Source organism: Periplaneta americana, chromosome 16 (assembly GCF_040183065.1).
Source record: "Periplaneta americana isolate PAMFEO1 chromosome 16, P.americana_PAMFEO1_priV1, whole genome shotgun sequence".
Taxonomy (NCBI): domain Eukaryota; kingdom Metazoa; phylum Arthropoda; class Insecta; order Blattodea; family Blattidae; genus Periplaneta; species Periplaneta americana.
Genome location: NC_091132.1, coordinates 180,548,602 through 180,561,381, shown reverse-complemented (window position 1 = coordinate 180,561,381; position 12,780 = coordinate 180,548,602). Strand labels below are relative to the sequence as shown.

General features: G+C 35.1%; 1 protein-coding gene across 2 annotated transcripts in view; it reads right to left on the bottom strand.

The window, feature by feature from the left end:
* Positions 1 to 4,899: 4,899 nt before the first annotated feature.
* Positions 4,900 to 12,780, bottom strand: part of LOC138692139 (zinc finger protein 678-like) — a 59,129-nt gene continuing 51,248 nt past the window's right edge. For both annotated transcript variants that reach the window (XM_069815132.1, XM_069815131.1), the window contains exon 5: positions 4,900 to 7,725. In XM_069815132.1, coding sequence (XP_069671233.1) covers positions 6,465 to 7,725 — 1,261 coding nt within the window. In that variant the 3' untranslated portion in view covers positions 4,900 to 6,464. The remainder of the gene's footprint in view (positions 7,726 to 12,780) is intronic.

Genomic DNA, 12,780 nt, shown 5'->3' with positions numbered 1-12,780 from the left:
ATCTTACTCATATTAATTATGTAAGCATGTGCGGCTTACAGCTGTTTTGGTGCTATTCGACACCATCCTCAGAGCTACTAGTTCTCGCCGCTATCTCAACTTCGCTGCCTGTTGTGTGGTTGCATTCGTGTGATGAAGAGTTGTGTCAAATAGTGTGTGTGTTCTGAAATTGATCTGTGTGTTGAGAATTTGACTGGGGTGTGTTTTAGTGTGTCTATATTTCATATTGTTCTAGTGTGTTGAGTTTTTGGTTTTTGGGTTGTATGTGTAGGATTTCCATGTCTGTATTTATGTTATTGTATGTGTGGTTTACATTAGTTAAGTGTTCGGCATATGTAGATATATTGTGTCCTCTGGTTATTGCTTTAATGTGTTCTTTGTATCGAGTTTGGAATGATCTGCCTGTCTGTCCAATGTAGAAATTGTCGCAACTGTTGCATGTGAGTTTGTATACGCCTGTGTAGTTGTATTTATTTGTTTGTGTTGTTTGTGTGTTGAGATGTCTTTGTAGTGCCGAACACATAACTAATGCTAACCACACATACAATAACATAAATACAGACATGGAAATCCTACACATACAACCCAAAAACCAAAAACTCAACACACTAGAACAATATGAAATATACAGACACACTAAAACACACAATAGTCACATTCTCAACACACAGATAAATTTCAGAACACACACACTATTTGACACAACTCTTCATCACACGAACACACCCATACAACAGGCAGCGAAATTGAGATAGCGGCGAGATCTAGTAGGCTCTGAGGATGATGTCGAATAGCACCGAAACAGCTGTAAGCCGCACATGCTTACATAATTAACACGAGTAAGATCGTCATTTAATCAATTATTTATATTGAAGTGTTAAAAGTAGTGTACGAAAGATTCAACATGGCCTTATTTACTTCTGTTCCAAAATTACCATCTGTTATGGCTTTTCAAGAATCCAAATTACTACAAAAATGGCCTTCTTCTTCTCCTTCTTCTTCTTCTTCTTCTTCTTCTTCTTCTTCTTCTCAAGGCACTACAACTTCAAAATTCAATGTTTTGGCCTTGTCAAAAATCTTTTTCCAGGAACTACTATTCTGTACGACTATCATCCAATCCTTGGTTCTTAGTTTCCTCAAATCATTCACAATATCATATTCCCAGCGGCTTTTCGGTCTACCCAATACTCTAGTTCCCAGGGGTTTCCATTATATATACATTTCACTAGCTTCTGGTCTTCAATTCTTTTAACATGGCCAAACCAACTTAACATCAAAACTCTGATGAAATTTATTATATTTTGATTGTGTATTAAATCATTTAGTTCTTTGTTAGTTTTTATTCTCCAGTTACCATCTCTATCATTTAGGCTCCAAAGATTCTTCTTAAAATCCTCCTGTCGAAAATTAACTATTTTTTTTAATTGATTCTTTCAGTACCCAAGTTTCACAGGCGTATGTGATAACTGGCCTTATTATGGTCCAATATAATCTTAATTTGGCTTCTTTTGTTATTAGTTTGCTTTTAAATAACCTTTTCTTGGCGAAATAGGCTCTGTTACCATTGGTAATTCGTTTAGTTTCATCTTCTATCCAGTTATTGCCATTTAATATTGTTCCCAGACATTAAATTTACTGACTTGAACAATCTGCATATGATTTTCAGGTTATTTGTAATAGAATTTTGGTTACCACATTTCAAATACTTAGTTTTATTTTCATTTATTACGAGACCACATGCTTCAGATAGTTTTTTTTTTTTTTTTTTTTTTCAGTTTTGTGAATGTTTCTACTAAGGCTTGCTTTGTTCTTGCAGTAATCATTACATCGTCCAAAAATGGCGTTACAAATTCCAAATTACACAAATCGCTAAAAACATATAATTTGTACGAAAAAAAAAAAACAAACAAACAAAATATCTTACTTTTCACAAAAGTCGAGCAAAAGTAATTCATTTTTTTTTTGGACCAAACAATTATTATTATTATTATTATTATTATTATTATTATTATTATTATTATTATTATTATTAGTCTTGTCATAATCTTTATAATCTTTAGCAGAAACATTGTGTTCTAAATACCTCCATCTGTCCTTCCTTAATATATCAATTTCAAACCATCCCTTCTGCACTTATACCAAAAAAGTTCTTGGATGACGCCGACTAATTAATAAAAAGTGCACTGAAAGAGGTAATGAATCTGCCCTACAGACATTCCTGATGCAATGGTATATAGTCCCAGGAAGTACAAAGGACTAGGAATTTTTCGAACAAAATGGGAAGCACTATTACAACAAATTAATGCCCTTCGATGTTTACACTATTCTCAAAACCCATACATCATACAAACACGTCAGATTCATGAGGAGAGCATTAGATGTGCCCAATCTCTGAACATTGTTCCAGAAGATGACTTATTTCATAAGAATGAACATTTCTTAAATGCTACAAAGATTCGTAATCTTCTGAGGAACAAAGAATTTGATATTTGGTGTCGTCATCCACAGAAAGGGAAAGGCGTAGTTTTATTTCAACAATATCCTGGTGCCAACAAATGGATTTGTAAACACGAAGGACTCTCCAACAGCGATTGGCGCGATGGCATTAAAATGGTTGGAAATGTTGCTGCAGTACGTGCTGTGCCAGGAAGATCTCAGGAAACCGTTGTAGGCATTACCACAACGAGGTTGAAACTCTTGCACACGTCCTGGGATCCTGTCCGCACGGCGAAGCTCTGCGAAACGCTAGACACCGCCAAGTACGATCAATTATAACCACTGCCCTCAAAGATGCCGATTACAACACCTTTGAAGAAGTACATGGTCTCTCTGGCAGTACACGGCGCATAGACATAATAGCTTTCAAGGAATCTACAAGATCTGGACACATATTTGATCCCACTGTGCGTTTCGAAACGGATGAGGAACAGCCAGCAGAACTGGATAATGAAAAAAAGAATATCTACAATCCTACCATTCCCTATTACCTCCAAAAATACCAGTTAAAAGAGCTTGAAGTAACCGGACTTCTGGTTGGAGCAAGAGGTACCGCTACTCTCTTCATGAAAGATGTGTTTAAGAGGCTTGGAATACCTACATCAATTATTCCGATTGTAACCTTAGCTGCATTGAAAGGATCAATTGCTCTAATGAAGAATCACCTATATTCGAAATCAAACTAAGTTCAGTAGCATTCTTGACTTTTTTTGTAACATTGCCTCTCTAAAATAGGTATATTTCCACTAATCTCAAAAAATTATTTGCAGCTATGTACTTGTAGGAATTTCATTGTTAAAACAAAATTAATGGTTCAGTGAATTTGTATAAATTTCTTTGCTTAAGGACTCTTTGTCCCTTGTGGCAGCTCACGAATGGTGAGAAGATTTATTTATTTATTATATAACATTGTTATATAATAAATTGCAATTACATTCTTGTAATGGTATCTGGAACAATCAATTTGTTTCGAACCCTTCTTCGTTTGTTTACTGCTAATAAATCTATTAGTGCATTCCCAATAACTGCTCTATTTCTGAGCACAATTTCAATCAATATATGTCCATGTTTCTTTACTTAAAATTTTCTCTACACATTTTCTTCTTTTACTTCTCTTTCTTGTTAATAAAAAATTCCTTACTTATCGATGTTTGTCATCAGGTAGAAAAATGTCGAAGAATATATTCTAAATCACTTGCTATAAGTAGATTTTCACTCATAATTCACGCTATTGTCACATATATATTTGTGTGATCTGGGAATATCAACACAGCACATTCACATAATTTCTCAATGGATAATATAAAACAGATATAGAGAATTCTGATCACATTTTGATCTTTCACTAAATGTGAAATCCAGTTTGCTATATTTTCTGAAATGGGGCTTGGTTATAAAAGAGTATATATTAAAGTTTATTCAATAGAAATAATGTATCTGTTTCCCTATTTGCAGGTGTAATGTTAATGTGACTTCACCTCAGAATTTCTCCTTTCCGTGGTATATCCTCCGAATTCCTTACATTTCTTATGTCAACTTTTCTGAGACACATTGAAATTGCAAACTGCTAAAGAAAGTTTGTTAGCAGGATTTACTTTCAGAGCTCCGTCATTAGTCCGTAACGTTATTGGAAAAGGATTAGGAATCAATGGTCTTAAATTTTCACCAAAGCTGTCACCACAAATTGATTTGCTGTATCATTAGACTTTTTATGAATCAGAGGTAATGCTTTAAAGTTAATAAAATCATATCTCAATGACAGAATTCAAATAATGAAAATTGACAATTATTCAAGTGAACCTTCAATTATTACTACAGGTGTTCCCCAAGGTATAATGCTTGGACCTCACATATATATATATATATATATATATATATATATATATATATATATATAGACACACACACACACACACACATGCATACACATATGAATTATTAAAAATTGGCTTACAGCAATACAGTGATGTTCATTATTCTTATGCAGATGACACAGTTTTACTTTTTGGTCGAAAAACCTGGTATGATACATATAATTCAAGTAATGCAATTAAATTAATAAAAAAAAATAGTTTGACATAAATTAACTTTCTACCAACGAAAACAAAACTTTAATTATTCCAATCTCATTATCTAAAAAATGTAACAAACCTCCTACATATATATTAAGTATTAAATTATATAACTCTGATTATTTCTTTACACAGTGTATATGTCCGATTATGGAGTCCTCTGAGGTCAAATATTTAGGCATAATTTTTGACAATCATTTCAAATGGAACCAACACATTAATTACTTTTTTAGTAAATTAAGTAAAGTAATATATTATTTTGTTTTATTGAGGAATTATTTGTCAAGTTTATTACTAAATATATATATATATATATATATATATATATATATATATATATATATTTCAATCGCTAATTATGTATGAAATTAAAGGATGGAGATAGCTTATTTAAAAAAAAATTAATCCACTTCATTTATTAGAAAAGAAAATAATTAAAATATGTCTTCGTACAGCTATTGATTTTCCATCTCAAAAACTGTTTTTAGACCTTAATGTTCTCAATATAAGACAAATTTATTGTGTTGTATTAATGAAATTCATACATAAATATCGAAATAATTTTGAATTCTATTCTCATAGTACTGAAACAAAAGGTATGATATTTTTAAGATTCTTTGATCCAAAATGCAACACTGTTACAGTATTTCATCAGAGTAGGAATTTAGGCCCAAAAACATATAACAAATTTTTATTTAAATATCCTAATCTTTTTAATTCTAATAGTTCTAGCATTAAATTAAAAATGTATGTATGGATTTCATAAATAATGAAAAATTGTACATTTAAATTTATATATTCTTATTATGTAGTAGACATAAGACAAAACTGTATCATATACTTCTTAATTTAAATTCAGGAATCCGTATCTGGTCACGAGTTCTACTTTTTCTGGGGTGTGCTAAAAATTTATCTGTTTACATTATAATTTACATTACAAGTATTAGCCTTGTCATAATCTTTATAATCTTTAGCAGTGAATCAATATAATTATATAGCGTTGTCATATAATACATTGCAATTACAATCTTGTAATGGTGTCTGGAACAACCAATTTGTTTCAAATCCTTCATTTGTTTAACGGTAATAAATCTCTTAGTGCATTCCCAATAACTGCTGTGTATAAATGTCCGTTCAATACTGATGTACTATACCAAGAACTGATATCAAACGTTTTATTGAACACTGATATATGTAAGTTTTTCTGTCTCTTTTTTTTTTTGTTATTAGTCTTTTTTTTATTCATGACCAATGTTATGTCCTTCATATAAAGTTTACATCACACAAAAGAAAATTATCAAATGATTTTTCTTGAAAAAACGCTGAAGATACGATTTTTGTATTACAGTTATGTTTAGGCACAACAACACTCTACCGTGTTCGGCAGGTACACAAAGATAGTGAATGGTATTCTCGTAACATGAATTGAAATATTGGAACATCATATGTAGTACGAAACAGTGTATCAGTCCAATCTGTTATACGATAAACCTTGGGCACTGATAAGTGTATTTAATTACTTCCATAACAGAACTCAACCAAACGTTCCATTCCTATCGTCCAAATAGTCGACCTGGTTGGCAAGTTGGTATAGCGCTGGCCTTCTATGCCCAAGGTTGCGGGTTCGATCCCGGGCCAGGTCGATGGCATTTAAGTGTGCTTAAATGCGACAGGCTCATGTCAGTAGATTTACTGGCATGTAAAAGAACTCCTGCGGGACAAAATTCCGGCTCATCCGGCGACGCTGATATAACCTCTGCAGTTGCGAGCGTCGTTAAATAAAACATAACATTTCGTCCAAATATATTGCACCTTTTATGCCTTATGGCTTGTGTGTAAGCGATCATACATTTTCCGTTTACTAGACGGCGAAAACTTCACTGTGTTTGTGTATTTTTATACTATTTCACGTGTGACAATGCATACATGTCGCTTTAAAGTTCCTGAATGTGAGAAACACTTTCCACATACGTCGCATTTGAATGGCTTTACGTCTGTATGAATGCGTTCATGTCGCTTAAAATTTCCTAATTGTGAGAAACACTTTCCACACACTTTGCATTTGAACGGCTTTTCTCCTGTATGAATGAGCTCATGTCGGTTCAAATGTCCCAATTGTGAGAAACGCCTTCCACAGACTTTGCATTTGAACGGCACTTCGCCTGTGTGCAAACCTACATGTAGCTTTAAACTCCCTAATTGTGAGAAACATTTACCACACACATCGCATTTGAATGGCATTTCTCCTGTATGAAGGAGTTCATGTCGCTTTAAATGTCCTAATTCTGAGAAACGCCTTCCACACACTTTGCATTTGAACGGCTTTTCGCCGGTATGAATGCGTTCATGTACCTTTATATGTCCCAATTGTGAGAAACACTTTCCACACACTTCACATTTGAACGGCTTTTCGCCTGTATGAATACGTTCATGTCGCTTTAAAAGTCCTAATTCTGAGAAACACTTACCGCACACTTCGCAGTTGAACGGCACTTCGCTTGTGTGAAAACTTACATGACGCTTTAAACTTTCTATCTGTGAGAAACAGTCACCACACACTTCGCATTTGAACGGCATTTCGCCTGTATGAATACGTTGATGTCGCTTTAAATGTTCGAATTGTGAAAAACACTTAGCACACACTTCGCATTTGAACGGCTTTTCGCCTGTATGAATGCGTTCATGTCGATTTAAATGTCCTAATTGTGAGAAAGATTTACCACACACTTCGCATTTGAATTGCATTTTGCAAGTGTGGATGTCTGTATGTTTCTTTAAATGTTCTAATTGTGAGAAATGATTTCCACACACGTCGTATTTGAACGGCATTTCGCCTGAATGAATCCGTGCATGTCGTTTTATACTTCCTATCTGTGAGAAACCCTTTTCACACACTTCGCATTTGAACGGTTTTTTGTGTGAATTTTGCTTTAAACATTCTAATTGTGAGAAACATTTTCTACTAACGTTATTAGAATGAAGTTTCAGGGACTGCGGTGTTACAAAAGCCTCATTGCATATATTACCCTTGAAAGAATTACGGCTGACGTCACTAATGTTTAAAGACTTCGGTCTGTTCTTACCACACTGCATCAAATTGTCTTCTTCACGATCAACGCCTTCTTGTGACACGCTCTCCTCAACATTAGCTACAATGCTGAAATCAATACAAAAATTTATAGGTCTGCAGTGAAATCATCGTGGAACGATAAAATTATAACGAGATATCTCTCTCTCCCTCTCTCTCTCTCTCTCACACACACACACACACACACACACACAGATATGCACATCCAAATTCCTGCCCTATTTCTGACCAGTTTTAGCATATATAACAATTTTAATTTCTGTTAATTATCAAAGAATCTGTACTCTTATTGTCGATAGGTAACAGGCACTACCATAGCCAAGGGTAAAACCTTGATTTCATTTGAATAATCATTGACTAGCTCGTCTTTTATTTCATTAAGTGTTTGTAAATATGGAATATTTAACTATCAAAATTACAGTTATCACATTTTCCTTCAATAGTATTACTCACAATATCAGATAATAACACAAGCGAAAAGATTCTTACTGATTTCTTGGTTTTTAGATCTGTTGTCGAAGTTATTTGGGGCACTCAATGAGAAAGTAACATTTTTTAGATTATTTTTGTCTTTATTAGTATGATTTGTAATTCCATACTTTACTGGTTTTATTTCTTTTGAGTTGGGTTTATTATTCTTTCTTTGTTGCACTAGTTTGGGTGTATATACTGTTATAATTGCAGGCTGGTCATCTAATTCTAATTATGCATTGTTGGGAGGATTACGTGCGATAAACAGTACTAGCTCTAGTTTCTTAGGAATTGTTGAGCTTATGTAACAGATGTATGCTAAAATATATCATTATTCTGATTTCTTACATTAATCATATTAACATTTAGATTAGACTTATGGTTTTGCATACTACAAACAATTTAAATATCGTGTTTATAGACAGTTGATCACATGACTTTGTTTCTTGTCTATTTTGTGCTTTTCCATGCGTAAATGTAGTGTTTACGTGCATCTTAGTGTAATTTTACATGCGAAATACTACATTCTGAACCCATAACTTCTTAATTATATCAAAATCACTATCGTATAGGAGGTCCGATTAATTACATTCTAAGTCATGTCGTTTCAATTGTGGAAATCGAGAGTAGCAAAGAAATGGCTACTTCAAAATGCGTGTCCTTGAATCATCGAGCCGTATCATGCTATATGCACAGTCTAGTACAGACGTCTCCAAAAGCGTACTCGCGAGTAAGCCCCTGAACGGAACCGAAGCCAGTACATAATGAGCGCGCTCTGCTTCACCCATCCTCACCTGTACTGTACTCAATGTTTATGCACAAACGAAGAGCAGTGGTGGACTGCCATTATCATTGTGTTGGTCGGCGTGTTCCACCTTTTCACAATGTCTTCTAATCATGGACGTAGTGCATTCAAGGATGAATGGGAAGAGAATTTTTTTTTTTTTGAGTTAGTGGGAAGAATGTGAAATGCTTAATTTGTTCGAAAATTCTTAACGGTGTGTTAAAATTCAACATGCGACGACAATACTCGACTCTTCACAAAGAATATCATACAATTACAGGCATGTTGGACATCTGAAAATAAGTTATTTTGGGGCTATCTGTTGTTATACATAATAATCTGTATATTACAATACGTTTACACTCAGTTCCGCATGACAAACATAGCCTATAGTTTTTCGTTTAATTGTAGGTGAAATGCGTAGGCCTACAAATGTTTTGATAAATATAAAATAAGAAAATATAAACACAAATCACACACGTGTCCTCAGTCTTAAACAAAAAAAAAAAAAAAAAGCTTTTTCCTAGCCATCTTTTAGCTTGGAATATTCGAAAATCAATGAAGACCTTTACAGAAGAATCATTTGTATAATCGTGCATACAGAACGTTACCAGTACTAAAATACTGTGTCCAAAACAAAGTCAAAGTTTAAGAAAATTAAAATATTTCCAATTACAGTTCAGAGAAGGAATTTCAAGATTGTAAAAGTAACTGATTCTGAAGTCGAAACCACAATTAACCAGTTTGTACCTTACTCACTTGCATTGGACGAAAGCACAGATAGAAATAACGAAGTTCACCTAGCCATTTTCATCTGAGAAGTTAACGAACATTTTACTGTGTCTGAATGTCTTCTAGATGTAATTACAAAATACAACTGGAGAAGATCTTTTCCAGGCCTTGAAAGGCACCATAGAACAGAAGAAGCTGAATTTGCAATGGCTTTTGTCAATAGCAACAGACGGGGCTCCTGCTTCACAGTATGTCAAAATAATATACAAACATATGATATTTCTTATTCTTTTGAGATTATTATTTGTAAATTTAAGCAGCTCGTTGCTGCAATCCCCCACTGATCGCTTCCATCTGTTGAGGTATGAGTCTCTTCCCCTTCTCTAGCCTTACAGCACACTGTGTTCGGCGGGCAGCATCGAGAGCACGAATGACGATACGCTTTTTGGAGACCTCTGGTCTAGTATATACAGTCACGAAGCTCAATACTTAGGGAATATGCATCCATAGATAGTTGCTAACCACTTGGATCGCTACTATCGTCTCATTACAGACAATGCGAAATAGTACTGGCACAGTCTATTTTTTCCTAGTAACCTCAACAACTCAAGCTTCGTGACTGTATACACTAGACTGTGCTATTGTGTATGGGGAGTATACACTTAGAAGAAGTAGGAAACCTATCTCTGTATCAGTGACTATAGCATATCTACGATATTTTTGTGTCAAGACTAGAGACCAAGAAAACCCATGGTCTCCTCATAAGGTAAGTAAAACTAGTACGCAGCATTTGCGCCAGTGGAGAAATGGAAAGAGAAGTACCAAAGCTAATTTCTTTATTGTTAATAAAATAGACATCAGTCGAAATAATCGTGATAAGAGGTCAGAACCTGATCTAAGATCTGTGCTGGACTCTAATCTGGTACCTATTCCACCTTTCCATGAGCTACCACAGCTCTCACCAGACGAATCTTTTATGTCTGTATGTGTGATATAGCACAAGGTAAAGAAAGTAGGGACAGCGACAGTGATTTTCAAACTTCATATAGGAAATGCTTCCACAACGACTGCTTGAGTGATCATAATGTAACCATTTCATGATATTTTATTAATAGCCTATACCAAAACGCAATTTCTTAACAACTCTCAAACAATATAAATTCTTTACATTCGAAAGTTTAATTAACTCAAGAATATGAAATAGATAATACATTACAGAAAATACAGCTAACTGCCACACTATCAATAAACATCTAGAGCAGAATTTGCAAATGCAATGAAAATAATAAATGATATTATAGAAAATAAATTTTACACACTTTGGGCTCAGTAGAATAAAGGGCTAGAGAAACAAAAAATTAACCGTTCTGAAAATCTAAAGTAGTTTCCGGGAAATACATCTTCTAACTTCATTATGTTCTCCGGTTTCAGTCAGTTCTTAACGAACTCCTTTCCTTTATTTAACATTTAAGATATTATGAAAGATGAGTGGAATAAAGAAAAATTCTCTCTGGCATCGGGATTTGAACCCAGGTTTTCAGCTCTATGTGCTGATGCTGTATCCACTAAGCCACACCGTATTCCCATCCTGATGTCGGATCAAATCCTCTCAGTTTAAGTTCCACCTCTCGGGCTCCCTCTACTGGCCTACCCTATAGTAGGTTATTTTACGACACTTTATCAACATCTCAGGTTATTTAGCGTCTGAATGAGGTGAAGATGATAATGCCAGTGAAATGAGTCTGGGGTCCAGCACCAAACGTTACCCAGCATTTGCTCGTATTGGGTTGAGGGAAAACCCCAGAAAAAACCTCAACCAGGTAACTTGCCCAGACTGGGAATCGAACCCGGGCCACCTGGTTTCGCGGCCAGACGCGCTGACCGTTACTCCACAGGTGTGGACCCTACCCTATATGATATGTGAATAATCACTTAGTTATTTAAGATGGCGCTTATTCCTTCGGATGCCAGCCACTTAGTCACTCGTAACGAGTGCACCTCTATACATGTGTGTGTGCATTGTCCCACTGGCATACATCTATGACGCAATGCATGAGGGTAAGCCACTGGAGGGAACCCAACAGGTGGAACTTAAACTGAGAGGATTCGATCTGATACTGGGATGGGAATCTGGTATGGCTTACTGGATAGAGCATCAGCACGTAGAGGTGAAAACCGGGTTCAAATCCTGGTGCCGGAGAGAAATTTTCTCCATTTCACTCATCTTTTAACACATGATGACGCAGAATATCTGCACGGAAATATCATATGTACTTCGGTACATCATAATAACATATGATATGCGAATAATCACTTAGTGATTTAAGATGGCGCTTATTCTGTCGGATCCCGGCCACTTAGTCACTCATAATGAGTGCACCTCTGCACATGTGTGGACATTGTGCCACTGTCATACATCTATGACGCACTGCATGAGGGTAGTCCAGTAGCAGGAACCCAAGCGGTGGAACTTAAACTGAGAGGATTCGATTCGACATCGGGATGGGAATCCAGTGTGGCTTAGTGGATAAGCATCAGCACGTAGAGCTGAAAACCCGGGTTCAAAGCCCGGTGCCAGAGAGAATTTTTCTCCGTTCCACTGATCTTTCATGATACGATGACGCAGGATATTTGCACGGAAGTATCATATATAGTTCGGTACATCATAATAATATAATTTAAGATATTGTTCATTATAAAATATGTAAAGCAAGTGTTCCTTTCCTTGGAACAGGCTGGAAAAGAAATAGGCCTCATTATCAACGAGAGGAAAACAAAATATATGTTGGCAGATAATGGAAAGATAGTTGACAAAATAGACAGCCTGCAGATATCAGATTATAATTTTGAGAAAGTTGACAACTTTACATATTTAGGATCAGTGGTCACTAGCGATAATAACATGTCCAAAGAAATCTCTAATCGATTAATGAAAGCAAACAGAGCATATTTCGGCTTGAAATATCACTTTAGTTCGCATGCTCTATCCAGGAAAGTAAAAGTTATTCTTTACAAAACATTAGTGAGACCAGTTTTGACATATGCGGCAGAAACGTGGTCAATCTCCAAAAATGATGAAAAAAGACTGGAGATTTTCGAAAGAAAGATTCTGCGAAGGATCTATGGCCCAACATTTG